The 21,155-nt window shown below is 36.8% G+C and overlaps 1 protein-coding gene across 1 annotated transcript in view; it reads left to right on the top strand.

Annotated features, from left to right (window-relative positions):
- ROBO1 (roundabout, axon guidance receptor, homolog 1 (Drosophila)) overlaps positions 1–20,285 on the top strand; it is a gene marked incomplete at its 5' end in the record, with an annotated part of 114,859 nt that extends 94,574 nt beyond the window's left edge. The window contains 8 exons of the mRNA XM_009585934.1: positions 1,787–1,931; positions 2,239–2,490; positions 6,264–6,673; positions 8,488–8,640; positions 16,436–16,744; positions 18,013–18,212; positions 18,819–18,845; positions 20,264–20,285. Coding sequence (XP_009584229.1) covers positions 1,787–1,931; positions 2,239–2,490; positions 6,264–6,673; positions 8,488–8,640; positions 16,436–16,744; positions 18,013–18,212; positions 18,819–18,833 — 1,484 coding nt within the window. The remainder of the gene's footprint in view (positions 1–1,786; positions 1,932–2,238; positions 2,491–6,263; positions 6,674–8,487; positions 8,641–16,435; positions 16,745–18,012; positions 18,213–18,818; positions 18,846–20,263) is intronic.
- Positions 20,286–21,155: the final 870 nt, after the last annotated feature.

The following is a 21,155-nucleotide window of genomic DNA, read 5'->3' as shown; positions in this document are numbered from 1 at the left end:
TGAAGCAAGGTGACCAGAGTAATAAATTAATTGTGCTGAACCTAGTATATATCATGGTGCTTAGGGTAGAGAATGCAGATGATGGTCGCCTTGGGATAGTTGGGGTCTTGCTTGACATACTGAGATACCAGAAAAATAATTTTACATAGCTAAAATATACAATAGTAAGCAGCACTACTGTCCATAAGAACGGAAAATCCGAGACAGCAGAAAAACAAGCTTCCTAAATCTCACTGCAACATATTTAGTCATGTATATAAGGCTTAACTATGGTAATATAAAACCATGCCTCAGTTGAAGAGAAAAATGTGAAGGATTCTAAAACATACTCAAAAATACAGTGACTTTATCTACAATTAAAGAAGTAACAATAACAAAGAAGGATAAAAATGTATACCTGTCATGGTTTAACCCCAGCCGGCAACTAAGCACCACCGAGCCTTTCACTCAGTCCCGCCCAGTGGGATGGGAGCGGAAGAGTAAAAGTGAGAAAACTCACTTAGGTTGAAATAAAGACAGTTTAATAGGTAAAGCAAAAGCTGTGCATGCAAGCAAAGCAAAAAAAGGTATTCATTCACTACTTCCCATCGGCTGGCAGGTGTTCAGCCATCTCCAGGAAAGCAGGGCTCCATCACGCGCCATCACTCCAAACATCCCCCCCTTCCTTCTTCTTCTCCCAGCTTTGTATGCTGAGCATGATGTCATATGGTATGGGATATCCCTTTGGTCAGTTGGGGTCAGCTGTCCCAGCTGTGTCCCCTCCCGACTCCTTGTGCACCCCCAGCCTGCTCGCTGGTGGGGTGGTGTGAGAAGCAGAAAAGGCCTTGACTCTGTGTAAGCACTGCTCAGCAATAACGAAAACATCCCTGTGCTATCAACACTGTTTCCAGCACAAATCCAAAACACAGCCCCATCCTAGCTACTGTGAAGAAAATTAACTCTATCCCAGCCAAAACCAGCACAATACCAAGGAACAATGGTAGAGTCAGTTCTGATCATAGCCATGTCCAAAGTTAAAATTCAAGACCACCTGAATAATTGGTCTTATTCAAAGTTATTGGAACTGTTAAAGCTGCATTGTTCTATTTTGAGCTATAATTTCCCAGTAATAGTAGTCGAAAACATTTGTGCCATACTTCATCGATCTTCTTTCATCTTTTTTCTGTTATTTTAGTTCTTCCAGCAATTATTTTCAACTGCACCTGCCATTTAGTCTAAAACTAGTCATTTCATTGTGCCTAAAACGTTTCAGTGGACAAGTACAAATTACATGTATTCAGTGACTTAATGCAACAGTGGAACTTTAATAGATCATATCTGTATCATATTGTATTTTAGGTTCCAGCAATTAAATAGTATAAAGGCACATTAGAAAATATGTCTACGGCTCATTTGTTTTAGATGATAATCTATAATGTAATTAATAAAACTAGGAAGCTCACTCTTAATGACATTGCTTGTGAAATTCATTTATGCTTTTATTGCATTTTGACTATTTATTAACAATTCAAGTTTTGAATCCCATGTGCTTTTTTCCATGCTATGTAAAGTTTCTGTTTAAATTCAACCACTTAAAATGTAGAGTAATTCTACAAAGAAGCTACAATTACAATTGGTGTAAAAAGGAGGAATGCCAGTTTATTCCAACTCAGCACAAGAGTAAATTCCCAGAGAATTCAAGGATTCAAGGGGATCTGGGAAAGACTACGGTTTGTTTTTTTTTTCAAAGCTAGTGGTGAGGAAATACGTAAAAGCATTACAAATATGTACTTCTTTTTATTCACAGGGAGTCAAGGGCACAAGAAGGGTGCTAGGACTCCAAAGGCTCCCAAGCAAGCTGGCATGAACTGGGCAGATCTTCTTCCACCCCCTCCAGCACATCCACCTCCCCATAGCAATAGTGAAGATTACAGTCTTTCAGTGGATGAAAGGTAAGAAAAATGAATACATCATCCATTTCTCACTTTAATCACTAGTTAATTGAACTGTAATTTGGCCTACAAGCTGGCAGTGAGACCTTCCTTCGGTACCATTCTGGTGCTCCTCATCTAGCTGTAGTCTGGCTATTTAGAGATCACTTACTGCCAGTGGTGTACATCCACTCAGTACATCCTTACTAAGCTGTTTTCAAAAGCACATATAACAATGATTTTTTTCTGGGCTATTTATACATGTATCAGATATGCTAATTATACAGTAAAAATTTAAGTCCTTATTTTCTTAAAAAATTAATTTTAGCTATGACCAAGAAATTCCTTGTCCTGTCCCACCTGCAAGGATGTATCTGCAGCAGGATGAGCTAGAGGAAGAGGAAGAAGATGAGCGAGGTCCTACTCCACCTGTCCGAGGAGCAGCTTCCTCTCCAGCCGCTGTCTCCTATAGCCATCAGTCAACTGCCACTCTCACCCCCTCTCCACAGGAAGAACTCCAGCCCATGTTGCAGGACTGTCAGGAGGATCTGGGACACATACAACACCAACCTGACCGGAGGTGTGTCAATGCGAGAGAGATGTGACAAAAATCATCCTGGCCCCGCTGAAAATTCCTGTTGAATTCAGTGGGGCCAAGATTTTCCCCATGATATTTATTCTGTTAGTATTTAGCTGCTAATCCAGGACGCTAGAACTATTTGTAACCTAAGAAATACATAATTATGTTGCTTTATTATTATACCATGGAAAGAAATGCAGTATATCACTTTTTGGTATGTACGAAGCTGACATAAGTTAAATTCACAGTCATCAGGATATTAAAGTGGTATCGTTAACACAGCTTACCATATAATTACAGTTCCATTGTTTCCAATAGATTTACTGCATTATTACCATAAAATAGCATGCATTATTTCACAGTAACTGTGCAATTAACTTGTCACCAATATGTATGAATATATATAAATATATAATTTATATAACCTATAGATTTTCCTCCTCTCATAAATCCTAATACAGGAAATTACTGCTTGCAAAATTTTCTTAACATTTCCACCTACCCTTATTTAAAGGAATGACCAACATTAATAAAGCCAGATATTTGTTACAGGAAAATTTTGTTTCTTCTCTGAGTTGCTTTTAGTACAAACTGTTTTGCATATACACTGTCACAGCTTCTTTTCCATAAAACAGTGAATTCTGAATGAGGCTTTTTATGTATGACGCTTACTTGTCTTGCTTTTTGTTAAGAAGGCACAGCTTTTCCATTCCAAATTATATTTCTTTTATTAATTTTTTCCTGCAGTGGTTTGCACATACTGTTTTAACCACAAATATACAAACTTACCTGCAATATTCTAGTTATACTTTTTATTTTTAGTGAAATGCAGGCCTATTATGATGAAATGAATTTGATCTTGCCAAGTAGACTGTAGAACTTTGATCTTATTAATATAGCTTACCGGACATTTATGGATGTATTTTCCATAATGTTTTTTGAAAAGTTAGTTCATTTTTATGTTTCCCTTTTTTAAGTAAGCAATAGTTATAATCTTTTTTTAAAGAGCCTATATCTGCTTTTATTTTTGTTCCCCACTTCTACTTGGTGTGCCTTGTTTTGTTTTCTTCATTCTTTATGGTAACACTTCTTGTACTGTGTATTTTTTTCTTTTCCTCTATCTTCCTGAGTCTTTAAAATCACTCTTCTTATTAGTGGGTGGCTAATAATATTTCCCTGTAATTTCCATTGGCCCTGGTATGTCAGGGCATAGAAGTGTTCATTTTAATCACTTAAGTTTTCTGGGTTATTTAGAGGTTAAACTAGCTGGACAGTAATGGAAAAGGGAAATGCTAAGTGAGCGATGTCTTGGAGTGACTTTCCAGAACCTCACGTACCATGTTCTGGAGAGTGGGGGATGCGTACTGACATACAGGATGGAGTATGCATTGGAGCAGAGGTATGCAAACATGCATAACCAGCCAGCAACTGCCTGGAAAGTAGAAGGTTGGCTCATGGCTAGTCACCATAAATGTCATCAAAAGTAGTGGCAGAAGTATCTGGAAGGATCTTTCAATCTAAGCTACTGAAAAAGTAGAATGTATATTTATTTTGTTCTTCCTACAACGGTTAAGTCCAGCTTTGCTGAAAGTCTTACAATTCTTAGTGACTAAATTTGTCTTTTTTATCTTACTTTTCCAAACATTGTTTCTTTTCTTTTTGCTACATCCATCTCACCAGTTAAAAAAGATTCACATAATTCTATTTACTTGATTTGTAAGGCTTGGCTGACTACCTTTTCCATCTAATGGCATTGATAAGACCCCTGGCATTGCTGTTTAGGAGTTGGATGTACTGTGCTCAGCAACTGTAACCCATTCTGGAAGGGGGGGTTCTGTTTTGAATGTGGTGTGACAATATTTTCCAATTAAGAATACATTCTGAGTGGTGCCTCTCTGTATTGTTTTCAGGAGTTTTGTAAATGATGGTTTTATAGTGAAAATAATGTCTAAAATACTGTTTTTCATACTTTTTATTAGCTTCACTTGTAGTTCTGCTGAATATTATCTCAATTTCTGATCAGAACCAGGCATCTAGAATACGATTCCGGTGGTGATGGTGTACTGTAATATTTCTCTGTCATGTCAGCTTACTAGAAGTATAGCAAACTGAAATAGAAATCTGTGCTCTGGAAGAGTGGACAAGCAGAGAAAAAACCAAAGATTTAGTGAGATAACAGATGATGTCAATGTTAAAGCGAGAGCTGACATAGGAGACGATGTCATTGTTAAAGCGAGAACCACTGCATCAGATAAAGTGAACGAAGTATTGTTAATTCTGTATGCCCATGAACCAGCTGCTCTCAATTAGCCTATCCTTAAAGGTTGGCAGGCAAGCTATATTTTCAAGAACCCTAACATATTTTGAAACCAGTTGCCTGTCTCCTAAACCAAAACCTAGAGAATAGAAAGATTGGCAAATATATTACAAGGGCAGTTGTCACAAGAGCTTTAAATTAAGGCAGTAAAACTTTATTGGGCAAAGTCTCTAGTCAAAGGCAGGTAGAGATTCCCATGCAGCAATGGCTTCTGGGATTTGGGGGGAAGAAGGGGGTTATTAAATGATTATTGGGTATATATCCCTAACTGACCTTTTCTTCATTCCATTCAGTACTTAATACAAGCAAGTGGAAAATGGTGGCTAGATGATGTAGTCCAGGGAGGTCCAGCTTGCTCTTGCCACAAAGTATTAGGTTTTTCCTTGCTAAATTTTCCTTTCAAAATTAGTAAATATTCCCATTTATTAAAATAAAAAAATCGCACCCCCACCAAAAGAAAAGATTTAATTTATGAGAGTCGCCATTTGTCACTGAGATAGTAAGAGGGAAAAATTGACAAAGGAAAATTACTTTGGAAATTTTTGCAAAGCAGACTGCAGTAGAAATTCCTGGTAAGTAAAACCAACAGTACAGCCATTGCTGCAGAAAGTATTTCTTCCTATCAGACAAATGGCAATTAAAGAGCAGGCCTGTGGCCCTGTGAAGAAAAACAGTTGACAGAGTTACTACCTGGGACTTCTAAGTATTAACTAAACTGAATGTTGATCTAATGATATCTAATACTTTGCCTCTTTAAGCTGGAGACACCATTACTGATGATTTAAGCTCAAAATAAATTAACCCATACATCTGTATGCATTTTGGTATCCTTAAGACCCAGAACTAACGTTACGGTAGAGAATTCTTTCTTTATATTATCACCTAGACCAATTTAAAAAATAATGAAATAACAATATCTCTTTTCATAAAATCTTTCTGAATCACTGGGGTGGTTGGAGGGAAGATAATGTTTATGGAGCAATCTGTTTGGATAGAGGCATCTGTTGACATTGATAGTTTCAAGCTTCTAGAGCAATATACAGACACTTCTTTTGCTCATACTCTCAAGGGTGCCCAAATAATTTTTTTAAATAGTCACATGAACTGTAACCACCTCTTTGCCTAGCTGTACATGTGCTACTTTAGGAAAAATGAACAGCTTTATGCAAAATAAGCCAATTTTAATTAAAATCAGTGATAAAGGAACCATATTAAAAAATCGTATTTCTTTGGGGGGAGATTTCAAGCTACATAGCTGTCAGTCAGTTCTGACTTAGAGCAAAAATAAAAATTAAAAAAAACCCAACAACCAACTGTGAACGTTTCAGATATAAATTCTGTTGATTTAAAAAGGCAAGTCAAGCTCGTTGGGAAATAAAAGAAATATTTTCATCAGTCTGCTATTTCCTCTGACTATGTTATGTGAAATTCTTCTTACTCTTGTATTTTTATGCAGACGTCAACCTGTGAGTCCTCCACCCCCTCCAAGGCCTATCTCCCCACCACATACCTATGGATATATCTCAGGGCCCTTGGTCTCTGATATGGATACTGACGCACCAGAAGAGGAAGAGGATGAGGCAGATATAGAGGTTGCCAAGATGCAAAACAGAAGGCTCCTTTTGCGTGGCCTTGAGCAAACACCTGCCTCCAGCGTTGGGGATTTGGAGAGCTCTGTAACAGGGTCCATGATCAATGGCTGGGGTTCAGCCTCCGAAGAAGATAACATCTCAAGCGGGCGGTCTAGCGTTAGCTCTTCAGATGGATCGTTTTTTACCGATGCAGATTTTGCACAGGCTGTTGCAGCAGCTGCGGAATATGCTGGCCTGAAAGTAGCCAGACGTCAAATGCAGGATGCAGCAGGAGGTGAGTTTGTCCTCTGTTTGATGGGAGAAGAAAAAAAATGGCCGTTGTGAAATGTATTCATCCACAACTGCTTCCTGGATTACTCTTGTTCTTACAACATTTAGAAATTCGGGAGGGAGGGACAATTTACACTAGTGGAAGAGTCAGAAAAGGAGTTCTCATGAAACAGTTCAAATAAATTGGTGCTCTACGTTGTAGTAGTTCCTAATGTTTTCGTCTCATTGATTATTGCCAAACCTCAGCCCTGCTGGTGGATTTCCACCCGGAACTGAATGAGAAAAAAGAAAAAAAGGAATACAGAATTGTATCCTTTTCCTAGTATAAGGCTCCCGGTGTTTTCAGTCACTCTTAATGAGAGATCTAATCCCTCTGTGTTGAAATGTCCAAATAAATAGTAAACCTTTAGAGTCATATTTCCCCTGAATTTGAAAAATAGTTGTAATATATTTGTTTTCTGTTTTATATTTTGTTGTTATCTTTTGGAGAATGCTGTTCGAGCTCTTACTGCTGTATTATTGAGATGAACCGGGTTTGTGTTGGTTTCATAATTTGACAGCTGTTACTAGTTGCAGTTTAGATTATAGATTATGAATAAGCAGCAAGTCCTTATGCATATGTTTCTTAATTCTTTTTTTTCTCCTGAATCACCACTGGACATACGAAATGTGATTTTGGACATGTGATTTAGCGTTTTACAACATACTAGTTATTAGGTATATATAGGTATATATAACACTAGGTATATATAGGTAATCAGTAACCTGATCAGTAACTAGGCCCAGTGGATAGTTCAGCTAAGAAATAAGAATACCACAGGGTGGGATGCAGGTTTCAAGCAGATCCATGAATGTTTTGCCAATCAATCCTATTAAACTGCCAAACCTGGAGAAGAGGTACTCTGTCACAACTGTGTCCATAATGACTCCACGGATTTGCAACCTTCCTCCCATTTCTGATATCCTCTCCCAGTTAACAGTCCTTTGTTTCATTTCAACACAGCTGTTCATCATGAAGAGTGAGAGGGGAGGTAATTTAGTAATTCTGGATGAAATCCTGGCCGATTGAAGTAGGTGGCAAAACTCCCGTTCATACCCACGGGGCCAGGATTTTATCCATTTTATACATACATGTTCATATAAATATGTGTGTTTATGTGTGTGTAAATTTGTATATTTAGAAGAGGTCTTTTTACATCCTGTTCCTATTACAAGTAAATAATTTTCCAACAGTCAAGTTCATGTTATGCAGTGATTTTTATGTATTTATATTACCCACACCTGACTACGCATCCTAAAAATGAGACACTTCTTATCTGCAAATAAGCTGGGATAAAATGCCAGTCATACATCCCCAATGCATTCCTGGTAATTCACTCAAAGCGGCGGAGGTGGCATCTGCACCTAAGACCTGCTGGTGACTTGCTCTCCTTATGGCATGGGTGACCTCATGCTGCCGGAGCTAGGGGAGGTGAAACCCCTTTTGAAAGTGAAATGTTTTGTTGTTTCTGGAAGGTGCCTGTGCTTGACTGCTGATGGTTTTCAGGTTCTTGGGGCAGGAGATACCAGCTACCAACCAGTTGGATAATTTCTGTGAAACTAGGCCAGCCTGCCTACTGATAGGATAGCAAATGCTTCGATTTAGTTACGGCTCACTCTAAAACTGATTACAGGAAGGATGAGAGTTTTATTATTCTTCCAACAGTGTATTTTCAGGTTTTGTATAGCTAGGTCATTCTGATGTGAAAAAAGAGAAAGTGTGAAACCTCTTATTTTAGATAAGGAAAATAATAGCTATTGTTCTGTAACGATTTCCAGGCCGTAGACATTTTCATGCATCACACTGTCCTAGACCCACCAGCCCCGTGTCTACCGACAGCAACATGAGTGCTGTTGTAATACAGAAGGTCCGACCTGCCAAAAAGCAAAAACACCAGCCAGGACATCTGCGCAGAGAAGTCTACACAGATGGTAAGTCCACTGAAATGGGTGAAAACGTCAGTGAACCTTTCTAAATATGCATTCAGTGCGTGTGTATGAAATTTTTCCACAGAGATAACATTATGTTTCAGAATTCAGTGATTTGTGTTTCCTGTTGCTAAACACACTGAACAGATTAATCATTTTAAATGCCAGAGTTCCTTAATACTGTACATTGATGCTTCCACTCCAGAGCCTTGCACCTGTTTTCTGTAGTGTACTAATCGGTTAATTACTGTCATTATTTAAGACCCCAGATAGCATAAATAGTACAGTCATTGAGAATAATGTGTGGTTAGGATTAAAATCTTCGTTCACATGACTGACTATTAAAACCTTCAAAATATATCTTTTCCTGAAAAAAACAATTTACCGTTCAAATGGTGGGCAACACAAATCAATGAATTTTAATCCTGACCAGCATTGACACAGCATTGTTGCAAGTGGTTACTTTGTGAGTAAAGCAAAATCTAATCATCTTCTTTCGTGCCTTCACACACAATATCAACTCTTGCTGAAAAGGTAGTGCTTGTATTCTCTTGGGAGTGTAGGAGGATAATGCAAACATTGTGATGTTGTCTAGAGAGAGCCTTTAATGAAAATGCCTCAGGTGGTGCAGCTTTTATTAAAGCACTACCTTCCAGTTTTATAAAACAACCCACGGGCTTTGTTGGAAATTCATGTAAGATAAATTCTCCAAGACTTAACCCATCTTGTCAAGTTTGCTTCATTTGCTGACGGGGGGGAGGGGAAAGTAAGGCATCGTTCCCCACCTCCTAGTTCTCCGCAACAACAATCTGATTAGGACTTTCATTACCAGTCTGAAATTTTTCAAAGAGGGGCATCATTTGCCATTATCATATGAAAGCCTAATATCATAGATCCTTATCCAGGGTTACAAGAAGGGAGTTTTAAGCCACTTCTCCCTATGATTCCTGCCACTTGATGAAAAAAATTAATACAAAGCTCACAGCACGATGAGCAGAAGTAATTTAGCAATGAGTGGTTGTCCGTGCTATTATCTGTACTTTATTCTGAGTATTTTCTCTCACTAGCATCTATCTGATATTAGGCTGCATTAAATACTGGCATGACACAGTGCACCTGGGCCTCTTGGCTTATGCCCAGGCCCCTTCTGTCAGTGAAACTGAGCTGTTGGAATATTATCTGATTTCAAGAGGTTATTACAGTGGTTTTGTGCATGTTTGCTTCTGTGAAAGGACAACACAAGGTGCAAATCCCAAGGTGTAAATACCAGAAATTTTAGGTTTATGAGAGCCTTGTAATGGCATTTTGCAAGATTTTATGGACATTTTATCAGCTTTTATTCTCTTGAAGAGAATGCTCTTAACTGAGTAATTGGCTGAGCATCAAACCTCGATACAAAGACAACAGCTAGGACATCAGAAATAAAATCTCAACAGGAGTTTTATGTTTTATTTTCTTCTAACACAGGAATAAATAAGAGGTGGGCCTGTATTTGATGACAAGTTTTTGTGAAAGTAATTATGCAAAGCTAAATCATAGAGCATTGTGATTAGATATTGCAACAGATTTGACAATCATGATCAATATTTGTTTTGTGTTATATAGCACCTGCTTTGTTCAGCATATTTTCTAATTAGGTAAGAATTTCCACTGACCTGTTTAGTGTGCAATACAATGTGGTCATTCAGGAAACAGCAAATTATGGCTTTAATTTCTGCAGGAGTAATAAAACCCAGTTCAAAGGTTGAAGGGCTTGTTTGGTTTTGATTTCCACACCAATCCCCCCGCCCCAATCCATTTACATAAGCATATTTGGAACCTTACTGAAGATTCTAACCATTCATTTTAGTAGCCATATCTAGTATATTGTCCCTTTAGAATTATCTATGAAATAACATCTACTAATTGTTTTCCTTAAGTGGAGAAAAGTGATATGGAGACACAAATGAAACATTTAAGCACAATTGACGGTCCCAGGTATACTTAGGTTTTTCTATTGGCTTGATGTCACACTGTTACTTATTTTTTTTATGAAGGAGTGCCTGATACAAAGATTTTTTTTTCCTCGTACTGGGTGAACATACATGTGTTTGTAGTAGAGCAAAGCAGATATTCTGAATTTGAGCATTTATTGGTGGCTAGATGCATTGAATAAATACTAAAAAGAGAAAAAAGCACTGCTTCATTATTTTCTCAGCCTTCAAAATGGAAATTACTTTCACATATAAAGAATTTTCTACTGTTCCCAAACTACCTGAATTAGTATTTGCTAGCAGTTTCATGAAATACCAGTGTCATGAAGAATTTACATGATTTGTTGGCAGAAAGGATATATAAATAAATTAAGTGTTTGCGTGAATGTTGAAAATGCCGAGAGTATTATCAGCAGCAATGTATGTAAGTCTTAAAAAATTCTGGTTTTTTTTTTCTTTATACAGCAAGATTTGTGAAAGAGGTTGGTATTTCTGAAAGTGTGTTTGTTACTAATGTAGCAGTAAAAGGTCTACTACTACCCTTTTTTAAATAAAGGAGAGTGCTCTCTGATCTACTCTGCATTGTATAAGTAGTAACAATTTTGTATTTTCTGCTAGCATTAGTTCAAATCAGTTTTTACTTTATGTGGAATGGGATTTCAGCTCTCTTGTTTTGTTCCTTGACAGTCATCCAGGCGGTGAAATGTTCTCCGTATTTGTTGCTAAAAATCTTTGCTCAGTAGGTGGTAAGGATTAAAATGTATGAATTTTTAATTGCTCTTCCTCTAGCCTTTTAGAGAGTTAACTACTAAGAGTGCATTACAAGAACAAACTAACAGATGTATCTTCCTTCTCAACCTTGCCTGACCTACTTACATATTTAATTTAAGAAACCAAATTTTAAAAGAATATTTTGGTCTTTTCCAAAATTATATATATGAAAATCTCTTCTGAACTGTCTTGAATTGATTTATTAGTAGTTACAAGCCCTCGGAATTGTAAGCATTTAAATAAAAAGGATAAAAGTACTTTGTCATTGCTTCGATTCAGTAGGTCTTTCAATAGAAATTATGCCATTGACAGTTCACACGAGATTTTAAATCCTGATTCTTTTTTAAATCTCTGAGTGACAAAGGAAAAAATAGTAACATTTTCACAACTAACTGGTTGAGACTGTAACTGAGTTATTTAGGTTTGTTATCAATGACACGACTTTAGGGCAGCTGAATTTCTCACAAAAGGCAATGGAATATCTGCCAAATATTTCCTTGAATTTTCACTTTGAAATGTTAAGCCATTATGCATGCTGGCATCATTTGTACTTTTGTCTCCCTCTGCCTGTGCAGTACAAAAAAAATTACTCTGCACAAATTTTGGAATGCGTTTCTTACCTCTGCTAAAATCCAGCTTGTCATTGAACGATAATGATTTTCAGATACCTGCTCTCTTTGCAGTCCTTACTTCTGATTCCATTGTGAGATATTTTGTAAATGTTGATTTTGTTACTGAAGGAGTTTTTGTGGAGTAAAAATCGTTTTGATAAAAACATTATATAAATGTACATACAGGCAAAAAAAACCCTACAACCAAACAATCCACTGCTTTTATACATCATATTGGGTTTGGCTGTATCTATATATTCATTCAATTATTATGTACAGTTTGAGCCACGTTTCTTGAAAGATAAAGAATGGAAATAACTTCAGTACATGAATAATAGTAGCTGAGGTTATTACGTATCTAGGAATCTTTAATGATCTTAAAGCCTTACTAAGTCAGGAACAACCTTGAGTTTTGCGAGCCTGCGTAAATATGCAACAGAAAAAAAAAATCTCTGTATCTTCTCCAATATTGCATCAAATTTATAACTCTGCTGTTTTCTTCAAGGTACGACTGTAGAAATCTACAGCCCAATAGAGCTTAAAAGAGAGAGCTGCCTAATAAGGCCTACTTCCCTCATTTGTCACTACTCTCAATTCATCTTTTTGTGCATATTTGTGATTTCTCCACTTCAGTGCCAAACTAATTTAGCAGATTATTTTTCCCCACTGGTGTTTTGCTTATCCCACAATTCCTGTGTATGTTTTGACTGAGAAAATTATCATCACTCCTTTCAAAAGACATATATGGAAGGTTTCCCCTGTAGACCGTGCTATGAAATGGCATCCATTAATTGTTTTAGTGACATGGAAGCAGTACGACAGTAATACATAGACATGAATGAAACATGTGAGCACAGCTGACCTTTAACAAATATTACTGAGTTCTTTATATTGGTTTGATGTTTCTTTGTGATTTATTTTTTATTCCTTACAATGGAAACTTCCATTTTCCTTTTAATAAGAAGTGTGCCAGTTTGTACTCGAAGAGGCAGATTGAATCTGGATTTTCGCTATGATCTGAGCTGTTAAAATAAATACCACAGGGGTGTAATAGCGTTGACCTCTGAAAAGTTGTTTTTTTTTTCCCTCTGTAAAGGATTCTTCTCAGCAAGGAGTACTGTGTTATAATGAAGATTTTTTTACAGGTTGCAAAAATGTTCTTGAAAGAGAATATCACTTTTCTTTAGTTATTACTGTACCATAGAGCTACTGCCGTTTTATGAAACTTTTTATATCAATATATCTTTCCTTTCCATAGTCAAGACTTAACACCACCTTCTTCATTGTCCTGTGTAGCTGGATAGGATTCTTGAATAAAGTAGTTTATTCCAAGCTGTATTTTATAGGCTACAGGAAAGATTCTGTTCCTTCCCTTTGGTATTCAGCCAGTGCATTGCTGTGCCACCACTGTTGGAGGCTGGCTCCAAGGGTGATTGAAAAGGCTTGGTATTAAGTACCTACACTCCATTTACATCAGCAGGCTCAACAGAAGGGCTATTCAGTGCTTTGATAACTTAATAGACACAGTGAGTGGGGAATGTGAGACACAAGATACTGCATGAACAACTGTGGTTTCAGAAGCCTACACTTCTGAGTTTGAGTATCTTCGGCCACTTCTGATTTGGTGTATCCTTTTCTGAGAGAAGACATGTGAGAAGGATGTTTTCCAGAGAAAGGAAAACATTGTTTGAATCTCCTCAGGCTAATGAAGAGTTTATCTTATTTTTTAAATCTTGACCAAGTTCTATAATCACTAAAAGTATTCTGCAAAAGGTGGGAACCATCACCATCTCCAGCATTGCTTTTGAAGAACAGTTATTGTGCTTGATAAGCTTTGGGCTGGATCTGACATGGTCTGATGCACTGGGCTTTCAAGGAACATATCACATACTATTCTGAGGTCTTCACACGATTTTTCACCTAGTTGTTGAATTGTAAGAGGTTATATACTTCTTCAGACCAAGATTTTTTGAAGCGGGTATTGACACTTAAGCTCACATGGCGATGGAACCCCGTGATCCAAATGTCTACACTTGTGGGCACATATTGAATTGAAGCATCTACGGGGCTGGGCAGCACAGTGAAAGTGGTTTGGTTCGCTCTTTGCTGGCTGGAGCTCACAAGGCATTTTTAGACGCATAGAGGAGGGAGTCTGAATGCTGCTCTGATGTGTGGAATTACAGAGTTTCATTGCTAAGGTTGTGTATTGGACAGAGGTTATCACTGTAAACCATGTTTAAAGCATTATGGATAACAAAGGGACGCAATGTAACGGATTCTGTGCTTTCTTGCCAAAATCTGTTGTATTTCATATCTTATTGAATCAGAAGGTGCCTCTCCATTTTACAGTTTTAGTTCCCTCAGTTAAACAAGTCCAGTCCGTTGCCCACAGATCTGTCTTTGTTCTTACTCTATAGTCTAATAATTCCCACTCCATAAATAAAACCATTTTGATTCAGCCACTTAGTATATCCAGGCTTCCAGCTAATTTACATTATGCCTTCTCAAGTTTTGGAAATGACAGTCCTTTTTCTTAAAAGACATCTGCAAATGTTGAGTGTTAAGTAGATGCTTAAATAAGTGTCAGTATTCAATTGTTTATCTTTAGCTACTCTCTAAAACTGGTGTTCCCCAAACTGCCAGAGTTTGAAAAACAAACAACCCTACATAATTTGCAAGGAATATAAGGCAAGTTGTCCAACTTGTTCTTAGTTAAGAGGAACAGAAGGAAAGAAGTTTCTGTGTTTCTGTGTTTCTTGTTAAATGGATTTGATCCCTTATTCAAGCCATAAATTAGAACAAGGAGAAGTTTTCTTGGTTGCTTGGGGTTTTTTTTTGAGTGGGGTTTTTTTTCCCCTCTTTTTTTTGTGTTTTTTTACCAAGACAGTGGAGTTAATGCAGCGAGAATGACATTACAGATCTCATTTACCTGAAATATGTCCAACCTTAGGAAGTGAACTTTGTGACATCTTTCTTCCTCATCACCCCAGTCTAGACAACTGATAAAATTTCCAGTCTTATTTAAAACAGGTCAAGGGCAATTCCAAGTTATGCCACCAGTTTAACGTGGAGGATGGTGCCCAGTAAGCCTGCATAGAGCATCGAATTCTGCATTGCTACACCTTTCCACAGGGCTAGATCAAGTCATTTGTGCTTTGTATCACTGGAAAACCTCTCGAAAATATGTGGCATCTGCCATATCTCAATTTATACGTATATGTTAGATGCCCATTTTTTTCTTATTCAGGAGTACTACCTTTATTCTTGGCCCAATTTAGTTAATTTTCAGTTGAAATGTTCTCTTGAACAGACTGTGAATTAGTGATGGTGTTTGAAAAACACAGCTGCTCCAAGATTTTTGTGGAAGTAGAAAGAATGAATGCACACTATTATAAAATGCTGAAGTTACATTTTTTAATAGTGCTGTTATTTTTTTTTTTTAGCAATCTTACTTGAGAATATTAACCTCAGAAACATCTTTCACATCTCACTTTTTTTAACCTGTTCTCTTATATGCATGTGGTTTGTTCCTACAGCTTTGTTGTGAACCACTTTTGTATTGTTGCTTCCTTGTTTGACTTTTATTTTTTTTTCCTTCACATTTTATATTCCACAAAGCACTATTGTATCCTGATGAACAGTTTACACATTCTAATTTTAAGTCTTAATGCAGGAATAGAAAAATGTAACTAAGTAAAAGATACGTGTGCCTTATAAATGCTATTTAAAAATATACAGAATTTTAGAACCCCTTAACCTGTGCTAACTTAAGGAGACATTTAAAAGTTTGGTGTGTCTTTTTTTCTTTTTTTGTTCTTCCTGAGAGCTTGTTACTTCGTTGATTGAGTGTGGATTTTTTTATATCTCATGAGATAGCCACAGTCATCAGGGATACGTACGTTAGATTAACCTATTATTTTGAAAGAAGAATGCAATAATTAATATAGTTTATCTTTACGTATATCAGCAGTGCGTCTGATATACATTCTTACACCCCAGCCCACTTGCTTTAAATCAGCACGCTGAAGACCTTCAGTAACTATAGCACAAGCTGCTGTGTTGTTGAATGGACTTAGCAAAAATGATAAACATCAGCAAAGATATGTTAATATCTTTAACTCTGTGTGGATATCGGTAACTGATATATTAATATCCAAGTGCCTAAAGTTTATTACAGCTTTTTGTAATGATTTTTAAGAAAATATTGTAATTTGAAAAGGCAGCGAGAGGTCTTTACTTTGCATTTTTAAAGCTCAAGCTTTGGAAAAATACCTATCAGCAGTCGTAACAGTAACATAATACTTTTTGAGGTGGAGAGAGAAGGGCAGAGGGAGGGCTGAAAGTAAATAGGCCATCTGTTTCTTCAGTGGAAGTTAAATATTATTTCTTAATTTCATTAGTGTATGATGTCATTGTAATTATTATTCTTTTTCAACTTTGTAGACTTGCCACCCCCTCCTGTGCCACCTCCAGCTATAAAATCACCAACAGCCCAGTCCAAATCACAGCTGGAGGTGCGGCCGGTCATGTTGCCAAAACTTGCTTCTATAGAAGCGAGGACAGACAGATCTGCGGAAAGGAAAGGAACGAGCTACAAGGGGAGGGACGGGGTGGATGGGCGACAGCATTCAGACATGCGGACAAGTTCAGGAGAGCGGAGAGAATCACAGGAACAGCAAAACGATGGGAAACTGCGAGCAAATAAAGCACCAAAACGAGAAGGCACACCAGCAAAAACTCATCTTCTTCAAGGTTATTTTGCATGCTCTGGGTTTAATGAAGTATTGTGTGTTGATCACAGGGAAGAGGAAGCTCTTTCCAGGTCTCTCACACCAATGGTGTGAGTGAAGTTAGGTCTGCTGAATTGTCACCATTTATTGTAATAATAGCTGCTAATACAGATCACGTTGCAGGTTCTCATTAGGGTAAAATGGAAAAAAGCTTATGAAAACCATAGATTTTCTATCTTGCTTTCCCTATGCACCCATCATGTATTAAAGCTAACGCTGAGGAAGCCCAAACAGAAATATTCCTCGAGAGCTGTAAGGATCAGTGTCCTTGTCCCACCATACATTTATAGTCTAATATAGTTATGTCTAATATATCTAATTATAGTCTAATTTACAAGGGAACTGAGTGAAGTCAGATAGTAGATCTGTAAGTCAGATATTTAACTTTTCTACCAAAGAATTGGCACTTGGCCCATTTTTGTCTATTTGTAAACCTGGTCCTGTTTAAAAAATAAGAAAGCCATAGTATTAATGCCATAGTTGTAAATATTAACTGACATGGCATTATATGACTCAGACCTGATCAATGTAATCTCATGTTTATGGATGTTGGTAAGATTACTAATTAATGGAACATGATTAATGGAATTTGCCAAGTGTTCACTAAGGCTTTCAACACAGATTCATACAAATGCCTGGTCCTTTCTTCCTACAGGTATCCAGGGTCAATATCAGGGGTGATTGGGCAGTGAGTTTGTTAAATGGGCACATTAGTAAGAGATCAGTACTGATTACAGTATAGAGAAAAGTTATCAGAAGTTTACCTTAAGAGAATGGTGCTGAAATTTTAAAACATGCCCACTAATTTTGTTTCAAACTCAGTTTGAGAAATACAGGGTCTAATATTTAGATGCAGTGAGCTCCTTGCGAATATCATGCATGTATTGTCATTTCCTCCTACTCAGTCATATCGAAAATATACTACAAGGGTTATTTTTTTTCTTATTTTCCTGTAGAAAATAGAGCAGTGATCATAAATTGAAATGAAGTGGACAGTAATCATGAATTAGTTTTTCTGTGGTGAATGTTACCACGTGAATACTATAAATTTCCTCAAGAAAGCTTCTATAATGCTATTATGGAAACAGTGTATTTCATATTCCTGTCAGGCATCACTTTAAACCTACTGAGGATCATAAAAAGTAAAATAAATCAACTGCATGCAGAAATTTTAGGATCGCAGTATCTCTGGGCTTGTAAACATAACAATGTATATATTTAATTATACAGAGGACATCCTGCCATATTCTAGACCAACGTTTCCAACATCAAATAATCCTAGAGATCCCAGCTCCTCCAGCTCTATGTCATCAAGAGGATCAGGAGGTAGACAGAGGGCAGATCAAGCAAATATAGCCCGAAGGAATGTTGCAGAAATGCAAGTACTGGGAGCGTATGAACAAGGAGAAGAGGAAGAAGAAGAGATGGAGGTAATTGCAGTTGTACTACTGAAGATGACTAGAGTAAGGCTATTTTCTGTGTTTAGACAGATGCTAAGAAAAAAAACTTCTGAACTAGAAATATTTCTATTCAGAAAAATTAGTACATTTTTCTGTCTACTAATGCTATGCGCAATCCAAGAAAAGAAACTTAAAGAATGTGTCAAAAACATAAAAAACAAGTAATATGTAGTATAGTATAACTGTCACCATACTAAGACTTATGGAACAGAACTTGCAGAAATACAATATTTAAATGTGCACTTTACATTATCCAGATTCTTTCAAAAGTGAAAATAAAGCATTACAGCATCTAAGAACAGCTTGACATTGCCTTTCACATTTTTAGAAGTTTATCGTTCTAGATTTTATTAGATATTAAGGCATGAACTTTTTTTCTTCTTTTTTTTCTGCCTAATGATATTAGTTCAATTTAAATCCTGTAAAAAGGGTGTCCAACATGCAGTCACGTTGCTGCACATAATTAAAAGTAGTAATTATTATTTAAAGGTAACATCTCTAAGAAGTATGTGAAACAAACTTTAAATAATAAAATCTAACACGTAGTCATTTATGTTCTTTTTTTTTTTAATACAGGAAACAGAAAGCTGAAGACAACGACATGTACTGTAACAGGCTTTTAAAATCTAATCAGAAAAAAAAAAAATCACTTAAGATGCCTCAAGTCTGATGATGTTTGACGCCAGAAATAATGTTCAGTGCAATCAGAGTGTACAATTTTTCATTTTTCTTCATGCCATCAGAATGCTAGTTTTTATTTTACTCTTTCTTTGTAAACCCTCCTTATTAGGAACCTGCCCTTACCTATTCCGTAACGCTAAGTGTATCACCTTCGCTGCCCAAGAAGGCAGGTAAGCTGCTCTTCATGGTACTTGGGCCAGCTGCTGCTTCAGGATTAGAACGGGATTCCAGAGCCTGGGATCCCGAGGTTTCTCCCCAGCGAGGCGGTGCTTAGTACACTGCCGGTACACCAGTGAGCCAGTCGATAACATTGCAAGTAATACAGCATTGATTAAAAAGATCCCCAACATGAACATCATGGAGAACACTCTTTTATTCTAGGGGTTTCACTGTACTCTGCAGTTAGGGCAAATGGTATCTTGCAATTTCAATACAGACTGTGTGTCTTGTATTCTGCCAGTCTCTTGCTAACCTTTTGCAGATGATACAGTTTTACAAATGCAAGTAAAATTAATTTGGGATGAGGTGGCTCTTATTGTAAATATGTACTCATTTTAAATCCCCTGTGGTACTTTGATTTGTCTTTCCATTTTCATCACTAAGTACATTCTTATTAAAAATGTCCTTTGGGTTAGGCAGGAGGTAAGCCAATGTGATTGCTATTTGCCTAATCATGGCATGAGCAAGTTTATCTGAAACTTTTTCTAATTTTCAGCTTCAACAATGCTTATGAAAATAAGCCAGAAAATCAGTGGACATTTTTAATAATGATTGGGTAATATCATTAACTGTTACTGGCCCAAATCTCAGACCTCTACTTGTATCAATTCACCTTAAAGAAGAAGTGCCACTTAAAGAAGTTTTATTTGATCTTGGCGATTAATTTTTTTGTAATGCACTGCTTATCTTTTTTTTTTTTTTTTTTGGTTTTAAAAGCACAATCACTAAACTTTGTTTGTAAACCATTGTAACTATTAACCTTTTTTTTTGTCTTATTGAAAATGTTAAGCATTTGTTTGGGATATTTTTCATCTTTTCGTTAATGCTCTATGTTTGTATTTGGAATATTTGAGTGATGACAGACAGTAAAGTAAAGTAACAAACGTAAATGTGGGCCATAATCAAAACACTTCTCACTTTTCCTGGACTTACAGAAAATTATCAATTTTGCTGTGGCCTCTCTCAACATTGGATTATCATTAAAGCTGAAATAGAGGCATTAGTTGCATTGAATTTGCCAAATGATGTCCTCTGTCTGTAGATTTTATGATCTTTTTTGTAATTATAAAATTTCTTTGTCATTGGTGCTAATGGAAGAATGTGTGTTTGTTTATTGACAGCTATCAGGACTAGCCCCAATGAAAAAAAAAAAAAAGAAGAAAAAAAAAAAGTGTTTTGGTGTTTACCGAGGACTGAAATTTTTCATTTAGCTAATTTTTAAAGAAAGGTTCCATAGAAAGGGTGTGCAGTACTAAAGGAACAATCCATGTGATTAATGTTTTCATTATGTTCATGTAAGAAACCTCATATTTTAGCCATAATTTTGCATACTGAGGATCCAATAATCAGAAAAGTAATTTTTGTCACATTATTTATTAAAAATGTTCTCAAATACATTATCTTTCTTGTGTAATTTCTTGTGTTCCCTGAAACGTAACTTTAGGGCCAACTCGCTATTGATAAGAGTGAGAATCTTTTCCACTGAAATCATGCAGTTACAGTAGCATGAGCAAAGTGGGAGAGCTGGATGCAGCCTAAGATTTTACATAATTACAATTGATTGCCTTAAAGATCTGATTTCTGGGTGCTTCATGAACTGTGATAATGAAAACGTCTCTTAGCCTGCCAATTTCCAGAGAGAACTGATGAAGAAAATCTGTAGCAACAAAAGCATTCACCTCAGGGGTGAGATGCATTTGTTACAAAGGAAGTAAGATCCAAACGTGTGAAGGGAGTGAATGTTATGAGTCATATCTTTGTTGGGGCCTGCACAAATACAAGGTGTCTTACGTGCCTGCTGTCCTCCTGCCCATTAGCCATTCTGTGGTCGGCAGAGTCCTGCTGCGGATCACAATCAAGTAGGTGATGGTCCCTTTTCCACTCTTGCATTTTCGTAACCCTGTACTCTTGCTGATCACCCCATCCTTGCCCTGCCTTACCCTACAACCATCATCCCAGTTAAAAAAAAAAAAAAAAGAGAAAAAAGATAGGCAGTACGTTCCATAAAAAAAC

This window comes from Fulmarus glacialis, unplaced genomic scaffold (genome assembly GCF_000690835.1).
Source record: "Fulmarus glacialis isolate BGI_N327 unplaced genomic scaffold, ASM69083v1 scaffold7839, whole genome shotgun sequence".
Taxonomy (NCBI): domain Eukaryota; kingdom Metazoa; phylum Chordata; class Aves; order Procellariiformes; family Procellariidae; genus Fulmarus; species Fulmarus glacialis.
The sequence above is the reverse complement of the archived record's forward strand: the minus strand, read 5'-3'. Positions and strand labels throughout refer to the sequence as shown.